This window comes from Littorina saxatilis, linkage group LG11 (genome assembly GCF_037325665.1).
Source record: "Littorina saxatilis isolate snail1 linkage group LG11, US_GU_Lsax_2.0, whole genome shotgun sequence".
In the NCBI taxonomy this organism is placed as follows: Eukaryota; Metazoa; Mollusca; class Gastropoda; order Littorinimorpha; family Littorinidae; genus Littorina; species Littorina saxatilis.
The window spans coordinates 16,497,406-16,524,713 of NC_090255.1; the positions used below are offsets into that span (position 1 = coordinate 16,497,406).

General features: G+C 46.6%; 1 protein-coding gene across 2 annotated transcripts in view; it reads left to right on the forward strand.

The window, feature by feature from the left end:
- LOC138979869 (pneumococcal serine-rich repeat protein-like) overlaps positions 1–27,308 on the forward strand; it is a 72,046-nt gene that overhangs the window by 4,317 nt on the left and 40,421 nt on the right. The window contains exons 2-8 of one of the 2 annotated variants that reach the window (XM_070352625.1): positions 237–364; positions 13,637–13,688; positions 15,059–15,118; positions 15,779–15,925; positions 18,108–18,220; positions 19,666–19,806; positions 21,413–21,526. In XM_070352625.1, coding sequence (XP_070208726.1) covers positions 13,646–13,688; positions 15,059–15,118; positions 15,779–15,925; positions 18,108–18,220; positions 19,666–19,806; positions 21,413–21,526 — 618 coding nt within the window. In that variant the 5' untranslated portion in view covers positions 237–364; positions 13,637–13,645. Of the gene's footprint in view, positions 1–236; positions 365–11,323; positions 11,474–13,636; positions 13,689–15,058; positions 15,119–15,778; positions 15,926–18,107; positions 18,221–19,665; positions 19,807–21,412; positions 21,527–27,308 lie in introns of those variants that run through there. The other variant, XM_070352624.1, reaches the window with a different exon arrangement.

Sequence of the window (27,308 nt, forward strand, 5' to 3'; positions counted from 1 at the left end):
ACTAGCAGTTGATTGCTATCACTTCCTTTGATGTGCGAAGCGCCTAATGTGATGTTTTTTGCCAATTTTACCTCAAAAGTGGGGGTTGCGCCCAATATAACAAAGCGCCTTATAGTCCCAAAAATAGTTTGTTTTTTTAACTTACCAGGGTGATTGTGGCTTGCTGGTGGTGGTTATTGAGGGGTGGTCGTCGGTGCAGTTTTGGCTCCACTACATAACTTGTTTCTTCTTTTCAGAACAAATAAAAAAGCATTTCAAGAAAGTTTTAAGTGATTCTCTACTGACGATCTGCTGAAGCCTTTGATACCTCTACCAATGCAGCTCCTCCTGGTCATTGGTGCCTTCTCTACAGCTGTTTGAAAAGGTAAGACTGCCGTCGAGACCAAAGACCACTCGGGTTTCGGTCCCAAGTAATAGTTTCAACCTGTCGTGGAAAAAAAGTAAATTTTAACGGGCTTATTGTCCGTCAGGTCTTAATTGCCTATATTGGACATGAATTGGTTTATACGATTCGAGTTTTTACGCCCTCACGGCTTTTGATGTATGCGTGTTTAGGTGGTATCAGCCATCTGCGCTTATGGTAGAATGACCAAGATCTTTAACGTGCCATTGTGGTGACACGGGGGTGGGAGATGGATACCGTCTCTGGGTCTGCACATAAAGTTGACCCGTGTTCGTCCCGGCCCGGATTCGAACCAGCGACCTTTCGATCACAAGTCCAGTGCTCTACCACCTGAGCTACCCGGGCCTACCTGTCGTGGAAGACCGCCTGGCGTCTTTTCTACCTGTGGTAACAAACCCACTTCACATTACATGGCAGAACAATCCTATCCACCTCTGCTTTTTTGTGCAGGTGAACATAAGGTCAAGTATGGGCCATGGCAATTTTATTGTCTGACTGATCTCATGAGGACTTGACAGTCACACCCCCTCCCTCTGCCCGACCCCCTCCCTCTGCCCACCTCATCTTCCTAAAGAAAACATCCTCGCAACACATTTTTCTTCAGTGATATGCAAGCCCCCGGACATCTAAACCGCTAACTGCTATCAGATCACTTGCCTGTGACGAGAAACTGGCAGTTCTCTTTGAATATGATAAGAGACTGGTTGTTCCTATCCTTCCTCCGCATGGCTGAAAAAGAAAGCAGTGAAGCAACAACCATGACTAAGTGGGTGGTAGACGACGGAGGCGATGAAGCAAGCTTGTTCCATTGTTTGCAACCAGAACTCTTGATTCAATACAGCCGCACTGCCCATCCCCAATAAACAGCAATTGTTCAGATGAATAATGAGAGGATGTCGAACATCTTTTAACTGCGCTGACATCAAAACCAAGCCAATACCTGCCTGAAGGATAAGACAAAAAACGTTAAAGAAAAAAAGAAAACAAACTTGTGCACACGACGATAGTCAGATATGCTTAATAAAGAACACTTTTCCTGCTTCAGTGTTCGCGTTCTTAATTAATCAACATACGTTCCATATGTATTTAGGAAGTTGGGTGTTTGCCAAATGGCGAACCTGTCCATAAAGACCACCTGTCAAAAGAGATCACTTTAGCTCAGTCCCTTGGGTGGGCTCTTTAGACAGGTTCGACTGTATCAAACCTTTCCAGCACAGCCTGTGCCAGTCACAAAACTTCTTGGTTATTCTTACACCATCTAAATGACACATCTATTTATGCAGCTGGTTTTTGTTCAGCCCCATCATTGCTCTCCCAAAATTCCTTGCATGTAAATTAGATTTAGAATTAGATGAGACTTTGATCTTTGGCTGATGATTATTATTCTCCCCCCCGCGGGTTAGGGGGAAGAATTTACCCGATGCTCCCCAGCATGTCGTAAGAGGCGACTAACGGATTCTGTTTCTTCTTTTACCCTTGTTAAGTGTTTCTTGTTTAGAAGAGGGGGGGGGGGGGTCTGTGGACGTGCACGTTGAGGCCAAAAGTGCCATGCACGGTGATCCACGGTGCACGTTACGAAAAAGCTCCATGCACGGTGCACGCCGGACCTCTGTGCACGGTGCACGCTACGAGAATTTCCCCATTCCCATGCACGTTACGTCCAAAAAGCCCATTCCCGGTGCACGTGGTAAAGCATGGCCCCCCTCATAGAATATAGTCAAGTTTTGTAAAGATTTTTAGTCAAGCAGTATGTAAGACTGGAAACTTGCATTCTCCCAGTAAGGTAATATAGTCTGTCGGCCAGTGACCACTTGGGTCAACCCGACGGGGTTGGGGTTGCTACCACACTTTTTTGACAGATGTTAACGATAGTATTCTAAATCTAGAGTCTTGGGGCTTTTCGTTATACCGCTTTTGAGAAAAACGTGGTTTTGTGTGCGTATTTTCCTTCTTTGTGCTTACTATTCCCGTTTAGAGGGTTGGGTTCATTAAGCGGGCATAGAAGTTGAACCGCTTATCTGACATTCTTTAACGGCATATCATTGGAAAGGTAAGGTAATCATACAGATTTTGACGTCAATTAAAATGACGTCACGTTGTTCGTATTTATGTAGTGATGACGTATTTTTGTTTCTTCAAAATATCGATACCAGCAAAGTCGCCGCTTTGGGTGTTTCATTTAAATCATTTGAAAATATAAGACATAGAATGCAACTATACAGTTTTAATCGGAAGTAAGTAAAAAATCCCCCCCCCCCCCCCCCCCCCCCGCGGGTTAGGAGGAAGAATTTACCCGATGCTCCCCAGCATGTCGTAAGAGGCGACTAACGGATTCTGTTTCTCCTTTTACCCTTGTTAAGTGTTTCTTGTATAGAATATAGTCAATGTTTGTAAAGATTTTAGTCAAGCAGTATGTAAGAAATGTTAAGTCCTTTGTACTGGAAACTTGCATTAAATTACATATCTTACCCAACTCACATATAGCAATTAACCCATAGTTCAGTGCTGATACCGCTGTACGCGTCCCCTTGGTAACAAGGAAGACGCCTCTAAAAAAGAGTGACCGAGACCCGTAAGGGTGTCTAGGCCAGCCCGAAAGCGAGGCTGCCTTCCATATGCGCGCGCATATGCCACCAACTTGTCATTTCTACTCTCAGCGCTCAGTTGAACTGGTCGCATGTTGTACGCTCCGGCTGTTTGCAGCCTACTTTCTCGGTCTTCCCGACCGGGTTTGTGTTCCTCTTGGTTTCTTCTTGTCTCCGGACTTCGCATTGTTGTTGAGGTGAGATCTTTCCATGTTTTACCTTGATTTTGGCGGCATTGTTGGCTTCGTTTTGGACTTGCAAAAATTTTCTCAAAATTTGTTTGTGAGTTGTTTTTGTCATGGCCGACAATGCGAACGGGAAGAGGTCAACGCCTAAGCAGGTAGCTGCTTTGCCCTCTCCTAAAAGGTCTAGTAAATCTAAAGCGCCCGGACAAGCGTCCGTGTCTCTGTTGGATACGGAATCTAAGAAATGTATTGATGTTGTTGTTTGCTTGCCCGGAACTTCCAGTTTGTTGGCTAAGCCTACGAATAAGTCCGTGCTTGGTGATAAGCATGTGTAGGGGATGCCTCGCCTGTAGTTACTGGGCTTGCGTCCGCAGACGTGGCCTCTTTGCTTTTGTCTTTAAGCTCACAGGTGTCTGCTTTGGCGGCCGGAATGTCGTCAACAAAGGCAGAGCTACGTGCACTTCCGGCCGGGGTTGCGGATGCTTCGTCGCTGGCCAGGGTTCGTTCGTCCCCTTCTGCTACTGTTTCGAGGGCGGATACATGCTGCCTCTCAGGATGGGAGCTCACGGTTTCCGGCGTCTGGTGGTTCACCTTCCGGTGTTCCGTCTTACGCACAAGGTATGTGGACTACACGAGTAGCTGGGTTCTCCAGCGAAAGTGTAGAGCGTTGTCTTGAGAAAGTAGCCTCTGGTGAAAGCCCAGGCGAAAGTTCCAACCCATCTGCTGACATCCGCCGCTTAGTCGGTTCGTCAGTGGGTGCTAGGAGCCCTGACAAGCGAACAGAAGTTCCTATGCTTCCCGCCACGTCAGTAGACAGTGGCCAGGTTGAAAGGCTTCTGCTTCCGCCCAGGGGGCAGGAAGTTGGTGGTAGTAGGGCTGGTTCCGGGCTTGACTCTGTTAGTCAGTACGGTGACCAGCTTCCGGAGTGCACGGTAGAGCACGACGGCTACCTGGATGATGGTGCCGCCTATCAGGCTAAAGGTACTGGATTCTTTTGCGGCGAAGGCTGTCAGATGCGGTGGCTTTGGCAGCTGGGGTGGCTTCAAGATACAACAGGATCTTTCGGTGCTTTTCTATGCATCCGGTCGGTTCTGTTGCTTACCAATCCACGGCTGGTTTCACTCCCGCTTTTGCGGCCGTGTGTTCCGGTTTCAAGATGGTATAGCCTTCTACCGTTAACACTTTGGTGTTGGTAGTCGGCACTCATCAGCCTTCGGCTTCAGGGTCCGCTTTTGCGTTTCCTCTGCTGCTATACAGGCTGCATCCTTTTCCTCTTCCAGTTGTTAGCTGGCAGGTGGATGGGGGATCCGTTCACGGAGTTCCGGTTTTTGGGAATTTTTCCAATCCTTTCCCGGTTTTTGGCAAGTGTGGCCTCATCGGGATTGGTTTCTGGTTCTCATCCTTTCGATGATCGTTAGGATACTACCGAACATTATGAGAAGGATTTCAGCGTAGCTGCGATCTTTGTTGTCGCTGACAGCAGAAGTTACTACACGCTATTTCCCTGGAGGGTTAGCGGTAGCATCGTCATCTGCCGTTTCTCCTCCATCTTTTTTGGGATCTATCCCAAACGATGTTTTTGCCCCACTTCGGCCTTCGTTGATATCTCATACTGTTTGTGTCATTTTCAGCTGAGTTGAGCCTTCTAAGGAAGATCTTTGAAGGTTATGTTTTTAGATCCTCTGTCGGGGTCGTGGACTTGCGGAGGGTTTCAATTTTGAATCTCCTTTGTCACCACTCTTTTTGTAGGCAACGCTCGGCTAAGCACCGGAGGCGGTGGTGTCTTAGCTTGCGTAACCTGTGCAAGTAGCGCGTCACTCGCTGAGCGCTATCCGTAAGCTTCGGTTAACTCCAAGCCTGAGAACTTAGTTTTTCTTTTGTTCTTTATACGGAACCGCCCCCGGGTTCCCCGGGGTTGGCGAACATCCATCTGGATGTGATAGCAAGGAGAAACTGTCCGTTTGTTAGGACAAGGATCTCCTGGCTGTGGTAGATTGTGTCCGCACTTTCTTTACGAATATCGCCTTTGAACAAGACTTGCTTTTGTTCTCTCTCTTGTGCGGTTACGTCCTATCTGGATATCTTGGTGTTCCGACAGGACTCGGATACGTAATATGTAGCTTCGCTGTTCGCCTGTCTCTTTCTCAAAGTATTGTTCTTTTGTTGAGACTTTCTTTTCTTCTTTGCTTGAAGGTTCTCTTTGCGAGTCCGCGTCTATGTACGCGGATTCTTCCCTAACAAAGGGAAGCTCACTGCAAAAGGAAAGCGCCGGCAGGCTTTGGCTTTTGCTCATTTTCAAAGAAAAGCTTCAGGCTCGCCTTTCTTGACTTTACCTTTTGTCTCCATACCCTCGCTTTCGCGGCATGGCTGTGTCAAATATCCACCGCTCCTGCCCTGGGGCAGGTTGCGGTGGGTGTTGCTGGGCACACAAAGCACGCTTTCTCTTGCACTTCCGACAGTTATGTCTAATGAAAGTTAGTGCTTGGCATCACTCTCCTTTTCGCCTTTGTGTTTTCCACTATGGCTAAGGGGGATTAGGCCTTTCTGTTTTTGGAGGGATTCACTGGTGCCTCCCTTTTGGGTATCTTACAGGGATCGTTGGTTGGTTACTTCCGCTTTTTGATTCACAAATTAGATCGGAAGTGGCTGTTTTTTGTTGATGTCAGAGCTTCAGAGTTCTGATTTATTTTTAAAGTCAATCGATTGTTTGGCCATTTTTTATCTCTTTGAGGAGATTGTGTAAGCGGCTCTTTATTGAAGTCCTTTGCTTCAGGTGAGTCTTGGAGTGCAGGGCTGGAACACATTAGATGTTCAAGGCAGCTCAGCTTTGTTATGGCCCTTTCTGGTCGGCTGGGCGTTAAGCAATCGATTAAAGGGGCTGGAACGTGTGTTGTTTCAAACAGACGACACCACAGTGGTGCTTTTCTCATCAAGGAAAAGGGGGTTTCTCACTCCCTATCGTTTCCGCATGGATCATGATAGGTTCTGTTGTGGTTTTACCATTACGAGTTCTTTGTAGCTGTAAAGTACCTTCATGGGAGGCTCAAGGACATAACGGACTCGCTAAGTCTGTCTGTCTTGAATGCCCACTCGGAGTGGACTCTATCTCACCACGCGCTTTTGCTTCTTTGGGTGAATGAGAGAAGCCGCCGATAGAAGCTTTTGCCTTTTGGTACTATCGCCTTTTGCTTAGGTTTAGCTCCTTGTTTCTGGATCCTAGAGCATGGAAGGTCAATACTTTTGACTTGACTTTGAGCGGCCCGCCGGTCTCTCAGTATGGGCCCGTTCAATCTTGGTTGCCAGACCTCGTAAGGCTGGCAAGAGGGCACCGTTTTTTCTCACACTTGAATCACAGGGGTGTCTACTGTAAGGGTATTTTCGAGATGCTCAGGGGCTTTTTGCCTCAACTCTGGACTTAGCTCAGAGTTCTTATAGGGGTTTAGCTCCTTCGTTTTCTTGTCACGGTGACTGGCTTGGAACAAAGGGCGTATTTGTTAACGGAAAGAACTCCTCCTCTCTTTGTTCAATGCAGGTGGCGATCCACCTTTTCTGGCTTTCCGATTCTTCTCCCACGTTTTGTGTTTAGACATTATGTGGTATCAGTTACACTGAAACAGCTCAGTGCAAATTTTCTCGTGGTGGCTTTTTAACCAGCACGTTTAAGAGAGCCTGCTTTAGGCCCCAGTCCTTTCTTGGGCTTTGCTTCTAGTTTTGGAGCTATTGAGATTGGATTCTTTGGCTTTTAACAAAACTAGCCTTGCTGATCATCACGGAAAGCGGCCATGGTTACTCTAGTAGCTTCTGTGAGAAGCGGGAGTAAGTGTATTTTCTGGCTAGGTTTGCTATAGACAGTTTTTTGGAGAAAGACTGATCTATGGCACTTAGGTTTCTTTCAAAATCTCTGGCAAATAAGCAGAAACTGGAGAAACCAGCTTCGATTCACAATTCAAACTTTTTAGCAATAATCTGGCTCCTCTAGAGCCATATTTAGCCAATTGAACTTTTCAAGTTTCGGAGGTTTTTTCCGACTCGCACAAATCTTTTCAGATCATTGAATCTAAAGGCTCGTTTTCTTATCTATCAAATCCGTCGCTTTTTAACCTTGAACGGTTAGAAACTACGTTAAACATCGGTTAAAGATAGAAAGAATATCTATCAACTTTGTTAGAGGTAATGACTTTTTGAAGTCAATCTTACCTGGAGGGACTGTTGCATTATTTTGGGCGCGGTAGCGAAGTGCTCTCTCTGTCCGGTCTCGCTAAAGATATTTCTCTGGAGAGGGATGGCTCCTACTCCTTGAGATTCAGGCCTAATTTTCTCGCTAGAAACCAAAAGTCTGAACAATCTTCTTCTCGCATTTGTATTCGCCCCTTGAGCGATATACTCGCTCCTGGAGACCCTAATCTGTCAAATTGCCCTGTCAGGGCTTTAGGCAGCTACCTAGCTGTCTAGGTCTTCACTGATTCGCTCAGAAACTCAAAGTTATTGTTCATATCCCTCAACACGGTGTGTGGGAAGGATATCTCGAAGGTTACCTTGACTAAGTGGTTGTCAATGACCATTAAGCAAGCCTACGCATGGTGGCAGAGCCAGTCAGGCGATGTCAGAGCGGTGTTTCCGCTCACAACAGCCAGGACTCATGAAGCTAGAGCTTGGACGCCTTGTTTGTCTGTGCTTCGCTCAGGGCGCCTTTCAGAGGTCCTTGCGGAGGCTTATGGGAAATCTGAAGATGTTTTCTTCAATTTCTACTTGAGAGACGTTGCTGCAAGGCGGCAAGATGGCAATTCGGCTTTGCCGGCTCTTGTGGCTGCAGGGTAGGTTCTGCGGTCTTAAGTTGGTGATTACCCTCCTCCTATAGTAGCAATCTGCTATATGTGAGTTGGGTAAGATATGTAATTTAATCAAAAATTTTAGTAATAAATTTTCATTTGATTAATATACTTACCCAACTCACATCGTTTATTCCCTCCCGCCTCCCCGCTGTGGGGGGTATTTGGGTCTGAAAAAGAAGTGAGTTGGGCTTCGTGTGGAATGACAAGTTGGTGGCATATGCGCTCGCATATGGAAGGCAGCCTCGCTTTCGGGCTGGCCTAGACACCCTTACGGGTCTCGGTCACTCTTTTTTAGAGGCGTCTTCCTTGTTACCAAGGGGACGCGTACAGCGGTATCAGCACTGAACTATGGGTTAATTGCTATATGTGAGTTGGGTAAGTATATTAATCAAATCAAAATTTATTACTAAAATTTTTGATTCTCCCAGTAAGGTAATATATTGTACTATGTTGCAAGCCCCTGGAGCAATTTTTTGATTAGTGCTTTTGTGAACAAGAAACAATTGACAAGTGGCTCTATCCCACCTCCCCCCTTCCCCCGTCGCGATATAACCTTCGTGGTTGAAAACGACGTTAAACACCAAATAAAGAAAGAATCCTGTGTACATGAACGATAAAGCTACACAAATATTGAACAGAATAGCCACATTTTTTTTTTTTGGGGGGGGGGGGGGGGGGGACTTTTCAAAATCTACTGGTAGCTTCTTATTGACATTAGGTGAAAAGCCTGGCCATATCTGAGATGGTGAGGCAAATCTTTTACAAAGTCAGGACTTTGCATCAAGGCATTAAAAGTTAAATGGCCTATTATCTAAGGAGCAATTTTGAGCATTTTTCTGGCGTATTAGACCGTAAAAAGTTCAAGGAACATTCGCTGTGCTGAAATTTAGATACCCCTGTAAATATAATGATTTTCTGGAAAGTGCTTTCTAACTATGCTGAGTAATTAAATGGATTTAAATCCACAAGCGGTGGTCTTTGCAACTCTCCTGTGTCAGGAGTCCCGATTCCATTCGTCGTCATATTTTATTTAGTCTTAATTGATACACATTTGTGGAAGCAGATAAAAATCGTTAAATCCAGGATCTTGTAATCTAGCAAACGCATTTAATTATCATAGGACCAGAGTGGTTGACAACATGTATAGCAGTTGGCTAATAAATCAAATAGTCACTGTGCTACAATCTTGAAAATAAAAAAATAGTTTGACTGTGACCTAAAAATACATGGATGAACTTATTGTGTTATTCAGATTATGGGTCATACTAAGAGGGCTAAGTACTGCTCAGAAAGATAAGCTGGCTTACAATGCTGTCAATGTCACAGTTTTGCAGAAGTATGGTAACATTATGTAACTGCTCAGGTTCTTGTTATTAATTCTGAAAGTGTCTTAACTCAAGTTTGTGTTGATATACCTCGCTAGTCTTTCTTTAGATGTGTGACCTTGACATGGGCAATAGCAACATGTTTTCCTAGCAGTTAGACAGGTGGACTGAATCTGTTGCCATTCATCTGAGGCCCTGCAAGGGTTATCTGTCCTGAGTTTCTGTTGTTTTATTTTGGTGCAGTGCATGAGTCACAGCATTGCTGCATATGCTCTAACTCTACGCAACAAGTACCCCAAAAAGACAGAATTCTGCATCTCGCTGAGACTAATTGACTTCCATGTAGGCTTTTGATGTAATTTGTTCACGTGCGGGACCTGATTTTATTTGTTTTTATATTTTCTATTATCCCAATGCTGGGAAGTTCGGATCGCTTCCTCCCAGTGGAAAGCTAGCAGCAACTGAGTCGCGCTACCCAGGTGTCTGCGTGTTTAGGTGTAATCAGCCACCTGCACTTATGGCAGAATGACCGAGGTCTTTTACGTGCCACTGTGGTGACACGGGGGTGGGACATGGATACCGTCTCTGAGTCTGCACATAAAGTTGACCCGTGTCCGTCCCTGCCAGGATTCGAACCTGCGACCTTAGGATCACAAGTACAGTGCTCTACCAACTGAGCTACCCGGCCTGATGTGAGCCTGATTGAGGGCCACGCTTGTCAGACTGAAATGAATTCGTAAAAAATTAGCAATTCTTAACTCCTTGTATGAAAGTCAATTACCGTATTTTCCGGGTTACAAGGCGCTACAGCGCATAAGGCGCACACCCTTCTTTAAAAAAAAAAATTGTAATCCATATGTTCGGATTAAAAACACGCTCAGAAAGTTAAAACGAAGAGAGGTACACTACAGTCAGTTTCACTCCGTTTTGCACAAGCGGCGGACTACGGTCATTGTGAAAAAATGCAGTGCGTTCAGTTTCATTCTGTGAGTTCGACTGAGCTTGACTAAATGTTGTATTTTTGCCTTACGCGACTTGTTTTGATTTGTCGACTTGATCAAGACAGTTTTATATCTGTATTTAGAAAGATGTTATTTTGGCTGAATTGATAGCACATCAGATTATTTGATGTGTTCATCAAATATAATATTAGTGTCAACTTGTTTATGGAATTTATGTACAGTGAATTTATTATTGTGCAAAAGATTCTGAGGTCATTTGTTGTTATTCTTAAACAGGTACATTACATCATATTGTGATTTTTAAAAAACAAAGCTAACAAAAAATAGAACATATAAATGATATATATATACTCAATTACGTTACCAACTAAAGAAGGAAATGGAAGACACCTGGCTTCAGCGATGCGGCAAACTTGATCTTCAGTTGTATGCTCATCTTTGGTAAAGTAGGACTGGATAAGCGTATGTGTCTGTCTGTCTGTCTGTCTGTGTGTGAGAGAGACAGACAGACAGACAGAAAAAGAGAGAGACAGACAGATCTTTTCTTTAACCATGCCCAGAGTATTTAGTCTTTGATAGCTTCTGGTAATTAAGCAACCTTTGAGAGGTTGAGGAATGGTGACAGTTAATTTTTTGCTGTTTCAGACCTATTTGACATGGTCAACCAGTTTCATCAGTTTATGAGAGTGGGTTTTTTTTTCAATCTGAAACAGGTTAATTTTTACAGGAAGTCAGTATGTGTGTTCACAACAGACATGGCATTGTATCCACTCAATTTTGAAGGCCACAGTTGCAAGCTTTGTTTGGGTCCCATTTCAACAATATCCCTGACAGCGCCTCACAGTGGGCGGGGCTTAACCGGTGACACGCTTTACCCTAGGCATAAGCGCCACACTCAGCCTTTATCTGCGTTGGGGCCAATCAGAGTTCACTTGGCTGGGGTCCGTGAAAGCCGGGCAGGAAACGAGACACCCTCTTTTTCATGCATTCCCCCCTTTGTCTTCTCAGCAGCCCCCCCCCCCCCCCCCCTCCTCTTACTGCCGCGACTGAGTGGTGTGTTGTATGCATCACACAGACGGCCTTCACCTTGCCAGCAGACACACAGAGAGAGGCAGCCCGCCAGCTTGAGAGAGTGGTGGTCAGACATGTTGTGTTCAGGCTCCAGAGTTTAGACTGCTGTGGTATGTGTGGATCGTTTTGAGTGGCACATGGTAACAGGGTGGGGTGTGTGAGTTTTCAGAGAGTGCTTTATGGCAGAGTTTTTATCAACAGGTGCAGTTGATTACTTGATGACTGTGCATTCATTTGAGTGGAGGCACCAAGAGTGTGTCAATGAAACATTTAAAGCATGCAGGCAGGGGCAAAGGTTCTGCATGTGTTCTTGGAAGTTAAAAGTGATAGCCTACTTTCTATTTCACAAGTTTGTTGGTCACAAAGCTATACTTTTAGTTTCACTAACAGAAACCTAAATGCTCATGATTTGTGAAATAAATTCAGTGTGGACATTTTCCTTGAAACTGTTATTCTGTTCACTGGGAGCACAAAATATGGTTATTTTGAGGGTATTGTGACGAAACAACATTGTGAAGTTTGTTGTGAATATCTGTGAACATGCCGGAGATAGGAATGGTTGATTTGTATCAGGGCTCCCCACAGATGTATAGTCGGTCGTTAGACTCCCTCAGTGGAACTTTAGCGGGTCGGAATTAATATAAGAGCTGGAAATGGAACTGCATATATTCTCGCTATCAGGAGGCACATTCCTCACCCACACATAATCTTCGGAGTGCTCATTTCGATGTAATGCGGACTTTCAGAGGTTCTCTAACTCTAAGACCTTCACTATCAATTAGATTAAATATGATTATGTACAGCCCAATGTATGTAATCAACATTAATACTAATAGCAAGTTACTGGTTGGCCTGAAAAATAATGTTGAACTGGAAGAATCATCAAAAGATACTCAAACCTTTCTATCATTAGTCTAGCTCAGCAAGTTGAGCAACCTTGAAACTGACAGAAGAGACCAGGGCCGGGGTGCACCAGAAAGTTACCAACCGGGTGAGAACCACCCGCAGTGTTGGATTGGTTGAAATTGAGTTTTGTTGTGATTTCAACGAATTAGACCCCGCGGTTTGTTCTTTCCCGTTTGGGTGGCACCCACTCTCGGTTCATGCACCCCAGCCCAGAGTGTAGCAAATATAGCTGTGCACAAAGCTTGCCCACTCAACATGGTTTGAAGAGAAATAAGAAAAGGTCAATGCATACATGTACAAACGGCTACAATTATTTACAAATGTAAGCGTCAGATGTACCCCCCGCGGGTTAGGGGGAAGAATTTACCCGATGCTCCCCAGCATGTCGTAAGAAGCGACTAACGGATTCTGTTTCTCCTTTTACCCTTGTTAAGTGTTTCTTGTATAGAATATAGTCAATGTTTGCAAAGATTTTAGTCAAGCAGTATGTAAGAAATGTTAAGTCCTTTGTACTGGAAACTTGCATTCTCCCAGTAAGGTCATATATTGTACTACGTTGCAAGCCCCTGGAGCAATTTTTTGATTAGTGCTTTTGTGAACAAGAAACAATTGACAAGTGGCTCTATGCCATCTCCCCCCTTTCCCTGTCGCGATATAACCTTCGTGGTTGAAAACGACGTTAAACACCAAATAAAGAAAGAAAGGAAAGTGCTTTTGTGAACAAGAAACAATTGACAAGTGGCTCTATCCCATCCCCTTTCCCCGTCGCGATATAACCTTCGTGGTTGAAAACGACGTTAAACACCAAATAAAGAAAGAAAGAAAGCGTCAGATGTAGAACATACAGACTGATAAATATATATGGCTTTTACAATCAACCACAACAAATGACATTCCAAAGGGAGAGGATGAAAGATTGCTTTGAGTGAATCTTCACAACGAAATAGGAAGATTTATTTGTGACTCAGACTTTAAAGAGGAAGGGTTATTACAATGACGATATGGGAATCTTATTGACACACCAAGCCTTCAACTGAACGGCAGTCAAGATCAGTGCACACACAGCTGTTTCTGTAGTGGCTGGTTTAAAAAAAAAAAGTACCTGATGGGCATTGTTTTTGCAATAATCAAAACACTGCATGCTAATTCAGTACTTGTCCTGCTTCCCATGTATTATAATTTGATCATATAATCACATGCATAATTTCCTAGTTTCTGCCTCCTAACCTGGGATTATGGGTATTGCTGAATCGGTGGTTGAAAAATACCAGGTAGATGTGAATACGGTAGTGCACACCACTGTCTGCTCATAATCTCAGCATTGTAATGTTCAGTAACTAATCACAGGTGCAATTGTTTGTTTTCAGAAAATCAAGATGAGCCAGACGCCAACAACGAGGCGACAGCTTCGAGAAAGAGGTATACCCTTGTTCAGAGCATTGAAAGCTGTCTTGAAAAAAACTTCTTTTAGTATAAAATTCTTTTGCTGATGACAAAATAGTTATTTTTGTAAATTGAACATTTCAGTAAATCCTTATTAGGTGATAAAAAGTCCAGATTTTCGTGCAACATTTACACTACTTCCTTACAGAACATGGACAAGGTAGTCGGCTTTGTACAGGTGATTTTAGGCTGTTATTTTGTATAGCTTCTAGCTCGTGTAAATGACAGATCTCTAGAGTTTTGGAACACTTGGAGTTTGGACACATGTCCACGACGGGCGCTGTGGCGGGGTGGTAAGACGTCGGCCTCTTAATCGGAAGGTCGAGGGTTCGAATCCCGGCCGCGGCCGCCTGGTGGGTTAAGTGTGGAGATTTTTCCGATCTCCCAGGTCAACTTATGTGCAGACCTGCTAGTGGCTTATCCCCCTTTGTGTGTAGACGCAAGCACAAGACCAAGTGCGCACGGAAAAGATCCTGTAAACCATGTCAGAGTTCGGTGGGTTATAGAAACACGAACATACCGCATGCTTCCTCCGAAAACGGCGTATGGCTGCCTAAGTGGCGGGGTAAAAACGGTCATACACGTAAAATTCCACTCGTGCAAAAACACGAGTGTACGTGGGAGTTTCAGCCCACGAACGCAGAAGAAGAAGAAGGACACATGTCCAAAATCAACGGTCTGCCGGCTTTCCTTGCAGAGTGCAATGTTGGTGTGTCACTGTGTGCTGAAATAAAGGAAGGAAGGAAGGACAGAACCTTTGTGATTGACTCAATTTCATGATCAACAACTGTATATTTGGAACTACAAGGCGCTTCGTTGTAAAAGGCGACACAACTCCCACTTTTAAGGTTAAAATGAGAAAAATCCACACAATAGGCGCTTCCAGCATATTTGGCACAAGCCAAATACAGATTGGGAGTGGAAGTATTTTTGTTCCTGGATGTGCGGCAAGATCAAAGCCACTGTACTCCAATAGCTGGTTAGCCTTGTGACCTCGGGTCAATGAGACCAGCTGACTGCCCTAGCTTACAGACAGTAACCTTCTGACCTGGGGTCAATGACCGAGTTATTAACTATGAGACTGGCGACTTTGTTCTCTGAGATGAAACTTTTGCCAAGGTCATATTATTAGAAACATGCATGGCATAGTACTACAGGGGGATTGTTATGTTGCTTTGTATAGGGATGTGGGTACATCGTAACACGTGCTCTCATCTTTAGTCACACAAGGTGATACTGGTTAATATGGCGCAGGGGTCAAAGTTGAGGGGGAAAAGTTACGCCTTATACTATAGCCCCGAAAGTACTGTAACAGTGACATAATTGTTTTCAACTTGTCCTTTCAGCCACACCCACAGAGAAGGATGAGGGGAGGAGACGAAGCGGGGTCGCTGAAAAGCATGAAGGTCGGAGCTCAGATTGAGTAGATCAAATACCCACAATTATTGCAGCTAAAATAAGATAGATGCATAGTCGTCAATAGAATGGACATCACTGATGAGAGTTTAGTTAATCTGGTGCAATGCTGGCATAACAACACAAGTATACAAATTACAGACATGTTCCTGCATGTGTGGTACATTGCAGGTGTCCTTTCATGACAGGTATACTTTGGTAGTGATAATATCAAAAGGGTCAAGAGAAGGTGTCCTTTTAAGGGAGAGGTGTCCTCTCATGGGAGGGTCCACACATTGTAGGTACCGCTGTAGATCAAAGAAAAATAGTCACCCACAGTTTTCTACTCCCTGCAAACAATGACGAATCTGAATGTTCAGAATCTATAGTTAAAGATTTCTTGCAATAGTTGTGGTTATGGGTGGATCTGTGAGAATGAGTCAGGATGTTCAAGTTCTGGGCTGAGATGCACAAACCGAAAGTGGGTGCCACCCAAATGGGGAGAGAACAAACCTCGGGTTCTGATTCGTTGAAATCACAACACATCTCAGTTTCAACTAATCCAACACTGCGGGTGGCTCCCGTTTGGGTGGTAACTTTCTTGTGCACCTCAGCTCTGGAGCCTGTTCAGCTGGTTATACTTATAGCTGTGGCTTGTGGTTTTCTTTCAGACACACCTAGTGGGGCGTCTGGGGTCAAGATACGGACACGACTGTCCACAGGCACGCTCATCATGAATGGCACGTCCACTCTGAAGGAGAGCGACCTTCGCACACCACCCTCCACCCCCACCAACAATGCTGCCAAGGCTCTGAAAGGTGGGAGATTTATCTCTCTTGTATCTGTGACCGTATTGTTTCGTTTCTGGCTTGGAATTCATTGTTCATGCCCTCTTTCTTATATCTGTGACTGTGTTGTTGCGTTTCTGGCGTTTTTTATACATTTAAAAAAGCGTTGCATTGACTTCTCTTTACTCACCCTCTTATTTCTATACAGCAGTCCCTGCAATGTACGGCCCCCGGCGTGAGCGGACACCTGACATGTACGGACACATTTGCTCCGCACGGAGTGTTTTCCTTCTATATTTGCTCCCCCTTAAACGGACACCTGCAAAACGAGGACGCGGACACTCATTTTCGGTCCCAACAGCAGGTCATACCTCCAATGTACGGACAGACCATCGTCAAATTTTCACCACAACAAAATCGATAACAGAGCAGTCCGGCTCTTGGTACAAAGATCACAGCCGCAATGGCGTGATGACAGTCACTGATAACTTGAGTGCACGTGTACCCATCGTTTTGGTCAGGAGTGGAGTACATGCGAAGATGCCAACATGAAACTGCACTGTGCTCTTTATTCTTGTCTGTTGGACGTAAACAACAGAAACCACAGTCGATGAAGGTCCTGAGCGAAAGAGAGTGAAAAACTGGCCACAGTTCTCAGCATCGTGTGTCTGTGTGTAACCTCTTTCATTGACAAGATACTCTTGTTTCCCCTCAGCCTTGACCAGTGAGTCGGTTTACCTAATCTGTGAACCCTTCAGTTGTCTTGCTTTGTCAAAAGTTACGACACAGTCAACTGGTTTTGCTCTGAGTGAACAGTGCAGCTGACCTCTCTGGCCACAGCCCCAAACAGTACATGGCTGAAGGGAGTGAGAAAGAGGGGGGGGAGGGGTGGAGGGGTAGCTGGCTAAACTCTGTGGGGTGTCCGGTGTCACTGCATGTCAGCAGGAAGAGCATTGGAGAGAAATAGAGAGGTGTACTCTTCCACACAATTTCCAAGCATCAGTTGTCACGGCTTGGGGTAGGCATTAGTGAGGGAGAGTGGGAGCTGTGTTATGTACAGTGTATTTCCAATTGAAGAGTGCAAAGTCACTGCCATGCCACATGATCGGCATGCAGTCAATAAAGCCAAACAAGAAGAAATTAAATTACTTGATTATGACATGCAGCTCTATCTGCTGCTATTTATTCAAACTGGTTTTCAAGCTTATTCTTGCAAAGCATCTGCACACGCTCCTCTGTGCTGTGTTTGTGTGGCTGCTTTCGTATGTCAGTGCATGGTGAGTGTGTTCACTGCCTTGAGGATTTATTTTATCTCTTCTTTTCAACACTTTTCATACAAATCATTTTTACAGAACGTTTAAAGAAGTATTAGGAGTTTATTGTTATTGTTTAGTAGCCACAAGAAATGATTATCATAGACTCAATCCTGTTGTTTGTGTGTCTCTGTGTGAGTGACCGTGACCGGACACCTGCAATGTACGGACAGTTTTGCTATGGCCCAAGGGTGTCCGTTCCATGAGAGGGACTGCTGTACTGTATTTTCGGGATTACAAGGGGCTTCATTTTCAAATACACAACCCCCGCTTTAAAGGTAAAAAGTGAGAAAAATCCACACAAAGGTGCTTCGGGTGAACTGTACGCAAGCCAAAGGAAGTACAGAGTGGAAATTGCTTTTGTTGCTCAGATGTGTGCAGTGAGATCAAAGCCATTGCAACAGCTGTGTGCTAGCCCTTTTAACCAAAAAGATCCTGGCCTTGTGACCCCGGGTCAGTGACCGATATTTTCAGCTGGGACACTGACCTTCTGACCCCAGGGTTGATGACCAAGTTTTCAACTGAGACCCAGGGATGCTCTAGGGAAACTTGATGTCAGAGAGGGATGGTCTCCGGGAAACTTTGCCAAGGTCAAAGAAGCAGCGTGTTGTGTTTCTTTGTATTGCAATGTGGGTACACATGTACTCTTCTTTTGCATCCTGGGATCCTCTGGTAGATGTGCCCGTGGGGAGCCCTGGTTGTGTTTCTTGGTTAGACAGTAGACAAGGTATCACCATTCACCAGGATTCATTTGTTATCAGTTTGTTCTGTGTGTTGTTGATGTTGAGTTGAGCTGTGTGTCAAGGGGTATGAAGACATCCTCCCCCCCCCCCCCCCCACCCAGTTTCTGCATGTTTTTTGAGCTAATCACTTTGAAATGAATGTAATCTTTATTTCAGATGGGTCGGTTGTGAAGCGTCGAGCAGCCACATCTGGCGCTTCGTCCGAGCCACATCCAGCTGGCCCTCCCCCCAAACTGCGCAAGATTGTCGGTGGGGATGGGCAGGAGGAGGTAGGTGTCTGCCATCTTCACCTGCATAGTTTGGATGAAAGCCAAAGGCCAAGCAAAAAATTGTGAATACAGTGGAACCCCCCTCTTAAGACCCTCAATTTATGACACCCCTACCACCCTCCCCCTTTTTGACTCACATGCGAAGCAAAAGTGAGTCTATGTACTCACCCGAGTCGTCCGTCCGTCCGTCCCCACCGTCCGTCCGGAAAACTTTAACGTTGGATATTTCTTGGACACTATTCAGTCTATCAGTACCAAATTTGGCAAGATGGTGTATGATGACAAGGCCCCAAAAAACATACATAGCATCTTGACCTTGCTTCAAGGTCGCAGGGGCCATAAATGTTGTCTAAAAAACAGCTATTTTTCACATTTTTCACATTTTCTCTGAAGTTTTAGAGATTTAATACCTCACCTATATATGATATATAGGGCAAAGTAAGCCCCATCTTTTGATACCAGTTTGGTTTACCTTGCTTCAAGGTCAAGGTCACAGGAGCTCTTCAAAGTTGGATTGTATACATATTTTGAAGTGACCTTGACCCTGAACTATGGGAGATAACTGTTTCAAACTTAAAAATTATGTGGGGCACATGTTATGCTTTCATCATGAGACACATTTGGTCACATATGATCAAGGTCAAGGTCACTTTGACCCTTATGAAATGTGACCAAAATAAGGTAGTGAACCACTAAAAGTGACCATATCTCATGGTAGAAAGAACCAATAAGCACCATTGTACTTCCTATGTCTTGAATTAACAGCTTTGTGTTGCATGACCTTGGATGACCTTGACCTTGGGTCAAGGTCACATGTATTTTGGTAGGAAAAATGTGTAAAGCAGTTCTTAGTGTATGATGTCATTGCTAAGTTTAGCTGAAGGTCAAGGTCATGTAAAGGTCAAGGTCAAGCATGTGAGTCGTATGGGCTTTGCCCTTCTTGTTTTGTGTGAAAAATCAACAGCCTTGGTGCTTCTGTACAGAATGGGAATTTTGTGAAGAATTGGTTTCTTAACAGACACTTAACTGCAATCTGTGATTTAATTATTGTTGGTGTGATAAAAACACGACGCCATTCGTTGTAGCTCGTCTCTGTGATAAAGGAAGTTGGATGATGCAACATTTGTTTTGCTTGCCAACCTATACAAATGTGACTGTGCGCAAACGGATCAAAATTTGATATATCAAAAAGCTTGGCCCGGTACGTTAACCGTCAAGGTAAGCTGGTCAACCAGGTCATTAACTAAATTTAAGCAAAGACTTAGATTGTTTTAATCAGTTCACAAAAAAGTTGGTTCTTAGGAAGCAGTGAGGATGTTGATTTGTGGTATGTGTCCAGGTGGAGGGATGCCCCTATCCCATGAAGAAGCCTGGCCAGGTCTGAGATAGTCAGCCAGTTTGGTTGGTAAGGACTGTGCCTTGAAGGTGAAGGGGTGTATTTTCAGGGCGACCAGAACGACTACTACTGCTGGGTGTGCCACAAGGAGGGGGGCGGAGTCTACTGTCACCTGTGTCCTCGCACCTACCACCTCAAGTGTCTGGGCAGCTCCAGCGTTCCCAAGGAGTGGGTCTGCATGGAGTGTGAGGTAAGGGGATTGGGCTTCAAATCCATTGCAATATCTAGTCAGATGTTAAAGGGAGTTTTACTTGTAGTGTGCTGGTTTTGCTTCAGGAGAATCTCAACTCCCGTGGTACCTGCAGTGTTCAGCCACGGCTGTTCCCAGGGCTTCGTTTCTGCCCCTTTAGCTGCAGGCAGGCTGAGCTATTTTTAGCACCCAGCCTTCCCCCACAGTAGAGATAACACAGCAGCGGCAGGCTTGCTCAGTGCCATACACTGATAAGTCCCATCTCCTGGTGTAGGGCGGAAGCATTTGGGTATAACAAGCAAGCGAGCTTAAACAGCATCTGGCTGCAGCTGTTGGTTGCCAAATGATTCCCGCTGCCCTGGCTATTTTTAACTCGCCCCTTCCCCAGGTCAAATGCAAGCAAGGAACAGCTGTGAGGCCCCTTTGACAAGAGGACACCTCCCAAGAAAGAACACCTTCTGTAGTCCCTTTATCTATTATCTTGACCAAAATATACCTGTCATGACAGGCCACCTGCAATACAGGGACACTTTCAGGGTGTCCTTTCATGGCAGGTACCACTGTAGTACATTTGTCCTTTTTCAATAAAAAGTAAATATAAATGGTATTCTCAGATTAAAAGCATTCTTCTGAACAAGTTGCATGGATATGTCAGGTACCAATAAATGCCACTTGGCTAGTTTTAGGTTATTCAGTCAAACACATTTTTAGTTGTTTGGTTTAACATGATCTTCTTCTTCTGCGTTCGTGGGCTGAAACTCCCACGTACACTCGTGTTTTTTGCACGAGTGGAATTTTACGTGTATGACCGTTTTTTACCCCGCCATTGAGGCAGCCATACGCCGTTTTCGGAGGAAGCATGCTGGGTATTTTCGTGTTTCTATAACCCACCGAACTCTGACATGGATTACAGGATCTTTTTCGTGCGCACTTGGTCTTGTGCTTGCGTGTACACACGGGGCTGTTCGGACACCGAGGAGAGTCTGCACACAAAGTTGACTGAGAAATAAATCTCTCGCCGAACGTGGGGACGAACTCACGCTGACAGCGGCCAACTGGATACAAATCCAGCGCGCTACCGACTGAGCTACATCCCCGCCAACATGATCAATTGTGTGTTTTCTATCCTTTAATGCCGCTTGGCTGGATGAAGCCATTAATGGTTATTCAGTCAGAGAGTTACAGTGTCAGTTTTATGGTTTCATCATTCATGTGATGGGGTCTCTGTGTTTTCTATCCTTTAATGCCGCTTGGCTGGATGAAGCCATTAATGGTTATTCAGTCAGAGAGTTACAGTGTCAGTTTTATGGTTTCATCATTCATGTGATGGGGTCTCTGTGTTTTCTATCCTTTAATGCCGCTTGGCTGGATGAAGCCATTAATGGTTATTCAGTCAGAGAGTTACAGTGTCAGTTTTATGGTTTCATCATTCATGTGATGGGGTCTCTGTGTTTTCTTTTCCTCCTTTGATTCATTTGGTTAAATCGGTGGTATGTTTACTCTGACAATGTTCCAAAGATTTCTGTTTTGCCTCAAAGATTCTTTAGTCTGTTTTGCATAAGGATTCGTTACAATCCCCCATGAATGTAAATGATTATCTGTGCAGAAAGTGATGAGAGCGGAGTGCACAGACACCTGTTCCAAGGCCATGGTCCAGATCACCACGGACACGCTCTGTCTGCTGCTTCGTTACGCGCTTGACCGCATGCGCCAGCCAGGGGTAAATACAGTGTATTCACCAGTAGTAGGCGGGAACTAGCTTATTAGATTTTAATAATGCAAATATGTGAATTCAGTCGTGGTTTGTTTTAATGTATTTCTTTTGTTTTCCCAGACTTAACCACTGGGAACCTGAAGCCATTTTCAACTTTCTCAAGTCGCAAAGTTCTTGTAGTTGTCAGTGGAGGCTGAACTTTCAAAATAATGTTGATGTTAACATCGCATGCTTTGCGTAGGCTGGTGAATGAACCAGTCCAACAGTTGACTATATATTTGACTGTCAGTTTTTGACTCACATGCGAAGCAAAAGTGAGTCTATGTACTCACCCGAGTCGTCCGTCCGTCCGTCCGTCCGTCCGTCCGGAAAACTTTAACGTTGGATATTTCTTGGACACTATTAAGTCTATCAACACCTGATGTGGCCTGATGGTGTATGGTTACAAGATCTCAAAAAACATGTGCGGCAACTTGACCTCACTAAGTTCAAGGTCACAGGGGCCGTAATTGTTGTCTTAAAAACGACCATTTTTCACATTTTCGCATTTTTTTCTGAAGTTATCGAGAATGGCAACCTTAGCTATGTATGCTATACAGGGCAATGTAAGCCCTATCTTTGGACACCAGTTTGGTTGACCTTGCTTCAAGGTCAAGGTCGCAAGGGTCCTTTAAAGTTGGATTGTATACATATTTTGAAGTGACCTTGACCCTGAACTATGGAAGATAACTGTTTCAAACTTAAAAATTATGTGGGGCACATGTTATGCTTTCATCATGAGACACATTTGGTCACATATGATCAAGGTCAAGGTCACTTTGACCCTTATGAAATGTGACCAAAATAAGGTAGTGAACCACTAAAAGTGACCATATCTCATGGTAGAAAGAGCCAATAAGCACCATTGTACTTCCTATGTCTTGAATTAAATTACATATTCTTACTCCGAGTCACATATTTAGCATTGACGCAGTCGAGATGCTAGGTAGACTGAAAAAACGCTATCCCGTCTATAGTATAAGGGAAGCAACCCAAGCAAAAAAGTAGCAAGCTTGCTACCCTGGGTTGCCTCCCGTAGCGTGCATCACGCCACAGCTCTCGTACCCAATACGAGACACCCTCATTCGACATCTTTCAGCCAGAGAGACAGGTCGTGCTTGATTTCGCTCCTAGGCTGTTGTTTGCTGTCTGCTTGACACCCACCAGCCTCGGCTCCCCGTCTGCTCATAGCTGTTTCTAGCGGTGAGATTGTTCCATTTTGTTGTTGTTTGCTTTGCCGTTCTGCTGAGAATTTTCTCGTCCGCGGACTTGTGAATTTTGCTCGGTAGTTTGTTGCTGTGGCCGCCATTTTGGTCGCCATTTTTCGCTTACACGTGGTGTATTTTGCTGGTTAGTTTGGGTCCGTGCTCGGACTTTTAGCGTCGACCAGTAGCACTTTTACCTGCTTGTAACTTGTACTTTGTGCTAGTTTATTCTGCTGAAGTTTTAACGTCCTAGAGACTTGTGTATTTTCAGTAGTTTGTTTTCTCGCGTGACAGCATGTCTGATAGTGAGAAAAAGCGAGCAGCTAAGGCCGAGAGTAAGGGCATAGGCCCTGGCAAACCTAAGCCCTCGGCTTCTACTTCTTCGGCTAGGAACCCCACGGTTCACGTTTCTGACCCGAAGACTAACTTCGTTTTTTCGGTGCCCATTTCGGCGCCGGAGGAAACTTCGTCTGGCTCGCGGGCGGCGGGCATTACCGCTACCACGTCTGTGGCTAGCCTTTTGTCCTCTTTGCTTCCAGAAATTGAGATGGCGTGGACGGACCTTGTTTCCAGCTCTGCCTCCCTCCCGGGGGTGTGCGACCCTCGGTCGTTGGCTTCCTGTGTTCCTGTTGTTTCCGGATCACCTGTCCAGCCTGCTGGCTTCGGCGTTGGTGCTGGAGGCGGTGAACAGGGAGGCGTTTCTCTTCTCGGCCGGCGCTCGGTGGCTACCGCTTGCGGGAGTGCACCTGAGCAGGTCCCTTTTGGGATACGGTCGTCACAAGGTATGTGCTCGCAGCAGCCGTCCGCGGCAGCTGCACTTCCGGCTCCGGCCGGAAGTAGTGGTTCACTGGACAGCGGACAGACCATGGTCCCTGCCGGTTTGAGCTACGAATTACGTAAGCAGCCGTCCGCGGCAGCTTCCCTTCCGGCTCCGGCCGGAAGTAGTGGTTCACTGGACAGCGGACAGACCATGGTCCCTGCCGGTTTGAGCTACGAATTACGTAAGCAGCCGTCCGCGGCAGCTTCCCTTCCGGCTCCGGCCGGAAGTAGTGGTTCACTGGACAGCGGACAGACCATGGTCCCTGCCGGTTTGAGCTACGAGTTACGTAAGCAGCCGTCCGCGGCAGCTTCCCTTCCGGCTCCGGCCGGAAGTAGTGGTTCACTGGACAGCGGACAGACCATGGTCCCTGCCGGTTTGAGCTACGAATTACGTAAGCAGCCGTCCGCGGCAGCTTCGCTTCCGGCTCCGGCCGGAAGTGTTGGTTCACTGGTTCGCGGACAGCCCATGGTCCCTTCCGGTTCGAGCCTTGCCCTGCTACAGCAGCCGTTTCCGGCAGCTGCTCTTCCTGCCTGGGCAGGAAATGTAGGTCAAACGGGTCGTGCACAGTCATCTGTCACTTCCGGTTCCGGCCTAGGGCTTCCGGGTTGTGGCTTGCAGACTCCTCAGCACCAGCTATGGCATAGTTCTGCTGTTGCGTCTGCACTCCCTGCTCCTCCCGGCTTTTCCGGTTCGGTTCCCGCTGCTTCCGTTGTGTCGCCGGTGAATTTCGAATACGGTGGTTCTCCTGGGCACACAGGCTTTTTGCCTCTGTTGGGACAGCAGCAGCCACCCACTTCGGTGGTGGCCGCTAGCTCCTCTCTTCAGCTGCCTTCGGTCGTTGGTGACTCTCATCTTCCTCTTAGTCAGGGGTGAGAGTTTCATCGATGGCCAACAGGATGGGCGTTCGGCTTACGGCCTTCCCTCGCAGCGTCATTTGTCGGGTTCTTTTGGCTATGAGCCGTCCCCTTCAGGTGGCGTTTCGGACTTCGGGTCCGTGTACGAGGAGCAGCTGCCTTCGGCGGCTCTGGCCAGCTTCCGAATTTACGTCAGCAGTCGTTCGCGGCAGCCGCTTCCAGCTCCGGCCGGAAGTAGAGGTTCACTTGCTAGTGCACAGACTACTGTCACGTCTGGTTCGAGCCTTGTCCTATGACAGCGGTCGCCCGCGACAGCTGTTCTTCCGGTTCCGACCGGAAGTGTAGGGTCACTGGCTAGTGCACAGGCTACTGTCACGTCTGGTTTGAGCCTTGCCTTACGTCGGCAGTCGTACGCGACAGCGGCACTTCCGGTTCACGGAAGTAGTGCCTCGTTGGAACGTGGACAAATAATGATCCCATCCGGCTTGAGCTGCGCTATACGTAAGCAGTCGTCCGCGACAGCTTCTCTTCCGGCTCCGGCTGGAAATGTTAGTTCATCGGTGTGTGGGCAGCCCATGGCCCTTTCCGGTTTGAGCTTTGCCCTTTGCACGGCAGCCATTTCCGGCAGCTTCGCTTCCGGCCTTGGCAGGAGGGTAGGTCAAGCGGGTAGTGCACAGGTTACTGTCACTTCCGGTTCTGGCCTACGGCCTACCTTTGGGTTCCGAGCTTCAGCTCGTAGGTGGCTCAGCACCAGCTCTGGCATAGCGCTGCTGTTGCTGCCGCACTTCCGGCTCCTCCCGGATTTTCCGGTTCAGTTCCCGCTGCTTCCGTTTGGTCGCCGGTGAATTTCGAACAAGGCTTGCCCTATGGGCATACAGGCTTCTTGCCTCTGTTGGGACAGCAGCATCCACACACTCAGGTGGTGGCCGCTAGCTCCTCTCTCCCACTTTCCTTGGTTTTTGGTCCCTCTCATCCTCCTCTCAGTTAGGGAATGAGCACAATCGATTGCCAACAGGAAGGACTTCGGTTGGCAAAGAGGAAGCAGCTACTTCTGGTTTGAAGAATCGCCCTTAGTAGCTTTTCGCCTTTTTGCCTTTTCGCCGAGCCCCCCTCTTCGACAGGGGGTGGCCTCCGGCGTCGGTTTCGTTGCTGGTTCCTCAGGGTTCTGCTTCGGAGCTGGCATCGGAATACCTTGCCGCTCCTGCGCAGGCTTCCTCCTTCGTGCCCTTAGCGGACCAGAGGAAGTTGCCTTGGCCAAGGTCGTCTCGTCGCCGCCTGTTGGCCTTTCCCCGTCCGCGTGCACCGTTTCCGGTCACGCCGGAACTTCTTCGCTTCTTACGAAGCCGTTGAGGAAGGATTCGGTTCTGCCGTTCTATGGGCAGAATCTCCTATTCTCTGAGGAAGGGGGCTGACAACTTTTGGAACTCAGTTCCATTTCCGAGGCTCTCCTGCGGGCGCTTCCTTGCGCTCTGGCAGATTCCTTGGCGCCCTTTCCCCTTAGTAAAGGGCAGGACGCGGAGGAAGTGTCTCACTCCTCTCCACACTTACAAGGGTGAACGAGGCACAGATGAGGCTGTCCTCTCTGCACTATTCCCATGCGGTCTCGTGCGGAAGGGACTTGTTTCTTGCCCACTCCCGGTTTTCTGAGGAGTCGACAAGGAACATTCTCAGTTCGTCATCCTTGGTGGACGGTCTCTCTCCGGCAGCCTGGCCTCTCATGCCAGAAGCAGGGGATTGAGACCAACAGAGAACAGCGGTTCCCTTCTTTTGAGCTTCAATTTGAAAGCAGCAAAAGCAGGCCGCTCCTAAGCAGGCTATACCTAAGCGGACTCAGCCTAAGCGGCCTACGTCCTCAGCTCAGGTGAGATTGTTTCTTTCACAGCCGTCATAGGCACGCTGGGTTTTTGAAACAACAGCCGGCCTTAGGGCTTCGGGGTGTTAGCCTCGGCGGGAGCAACAGCCATTTCATCCGTTGGAGGTGGTGGTTGTTGCTTTCCTTGTGCTTGTGGCTTCGGGCTTCGACATTCTTTCTCTTTCCCAGCGTATGGGTGCTGAGAGGTCGATTTCCGTTTAAAAGGGGGTTTCTGCCTTTGGGCTTCCCCGTTTTCTCTTGCCACGAGCTTCTGGACTCGGTCCAGGTTTGTCTTTCGCCGAGTCTGACTTTGTCTTTCTCTAGCGATCAGACGCGTTCTGGTGTTTCGTCCAAACTTAAGGTTCACTTGAGTTGGCCTCGGAAGTAACATTCAGATTTTCCTGAGGGTGCATTGTCTGGGCATTGCATGTTTGAGAAGTCATTCTTGGCTTGTCACTTTTTCTCAGGTTTTTTGGCTACTCCTCCCCTTTTTGGGCAGAGGTCTAGCTAATGTTCCAGTTTTCTCGGTGCCGGCCTCTAGGCCAGCATCTTTTTCGGCGGCCGAAACTTTTGGTTTCTTACTGTGCCTGTGTACTTTAAGTACTTTGGTGCAATGGCCGGCCTACGGGCAGCAAGGCTCTCGGCCTTAGCCTGTGTTATAGTCTCCTGCCTGTCGTGTTGCGACTTTGGCAATTGGTTCCTGTGACTGCGGATTTCGTCTCTTCCTCTTCTCCATCATGCTTGCATGATGTGAGTTGGGACGATTTCTGCTGGGGTGGGCTTCCGGCCTGGTCACCCCTTTTTCACTTGCAACTTTGACTATTACTGAGAACTCTGGTCTCGGGAGGCTGACGGCTGGTTCGCTCTGCGAGTCCGCATTTGCGGTGCTTATGCACTACCTTAGGTCGCTTCGTCCCCTTTTTTACCCCTCTCTCTGCTTTCGCAGGGATGGGCAGGGGACGACCGGTGACCGCCTCCCTTGAGTTTTGCTCATTGAGTTGGACCCTGGTACTTGATA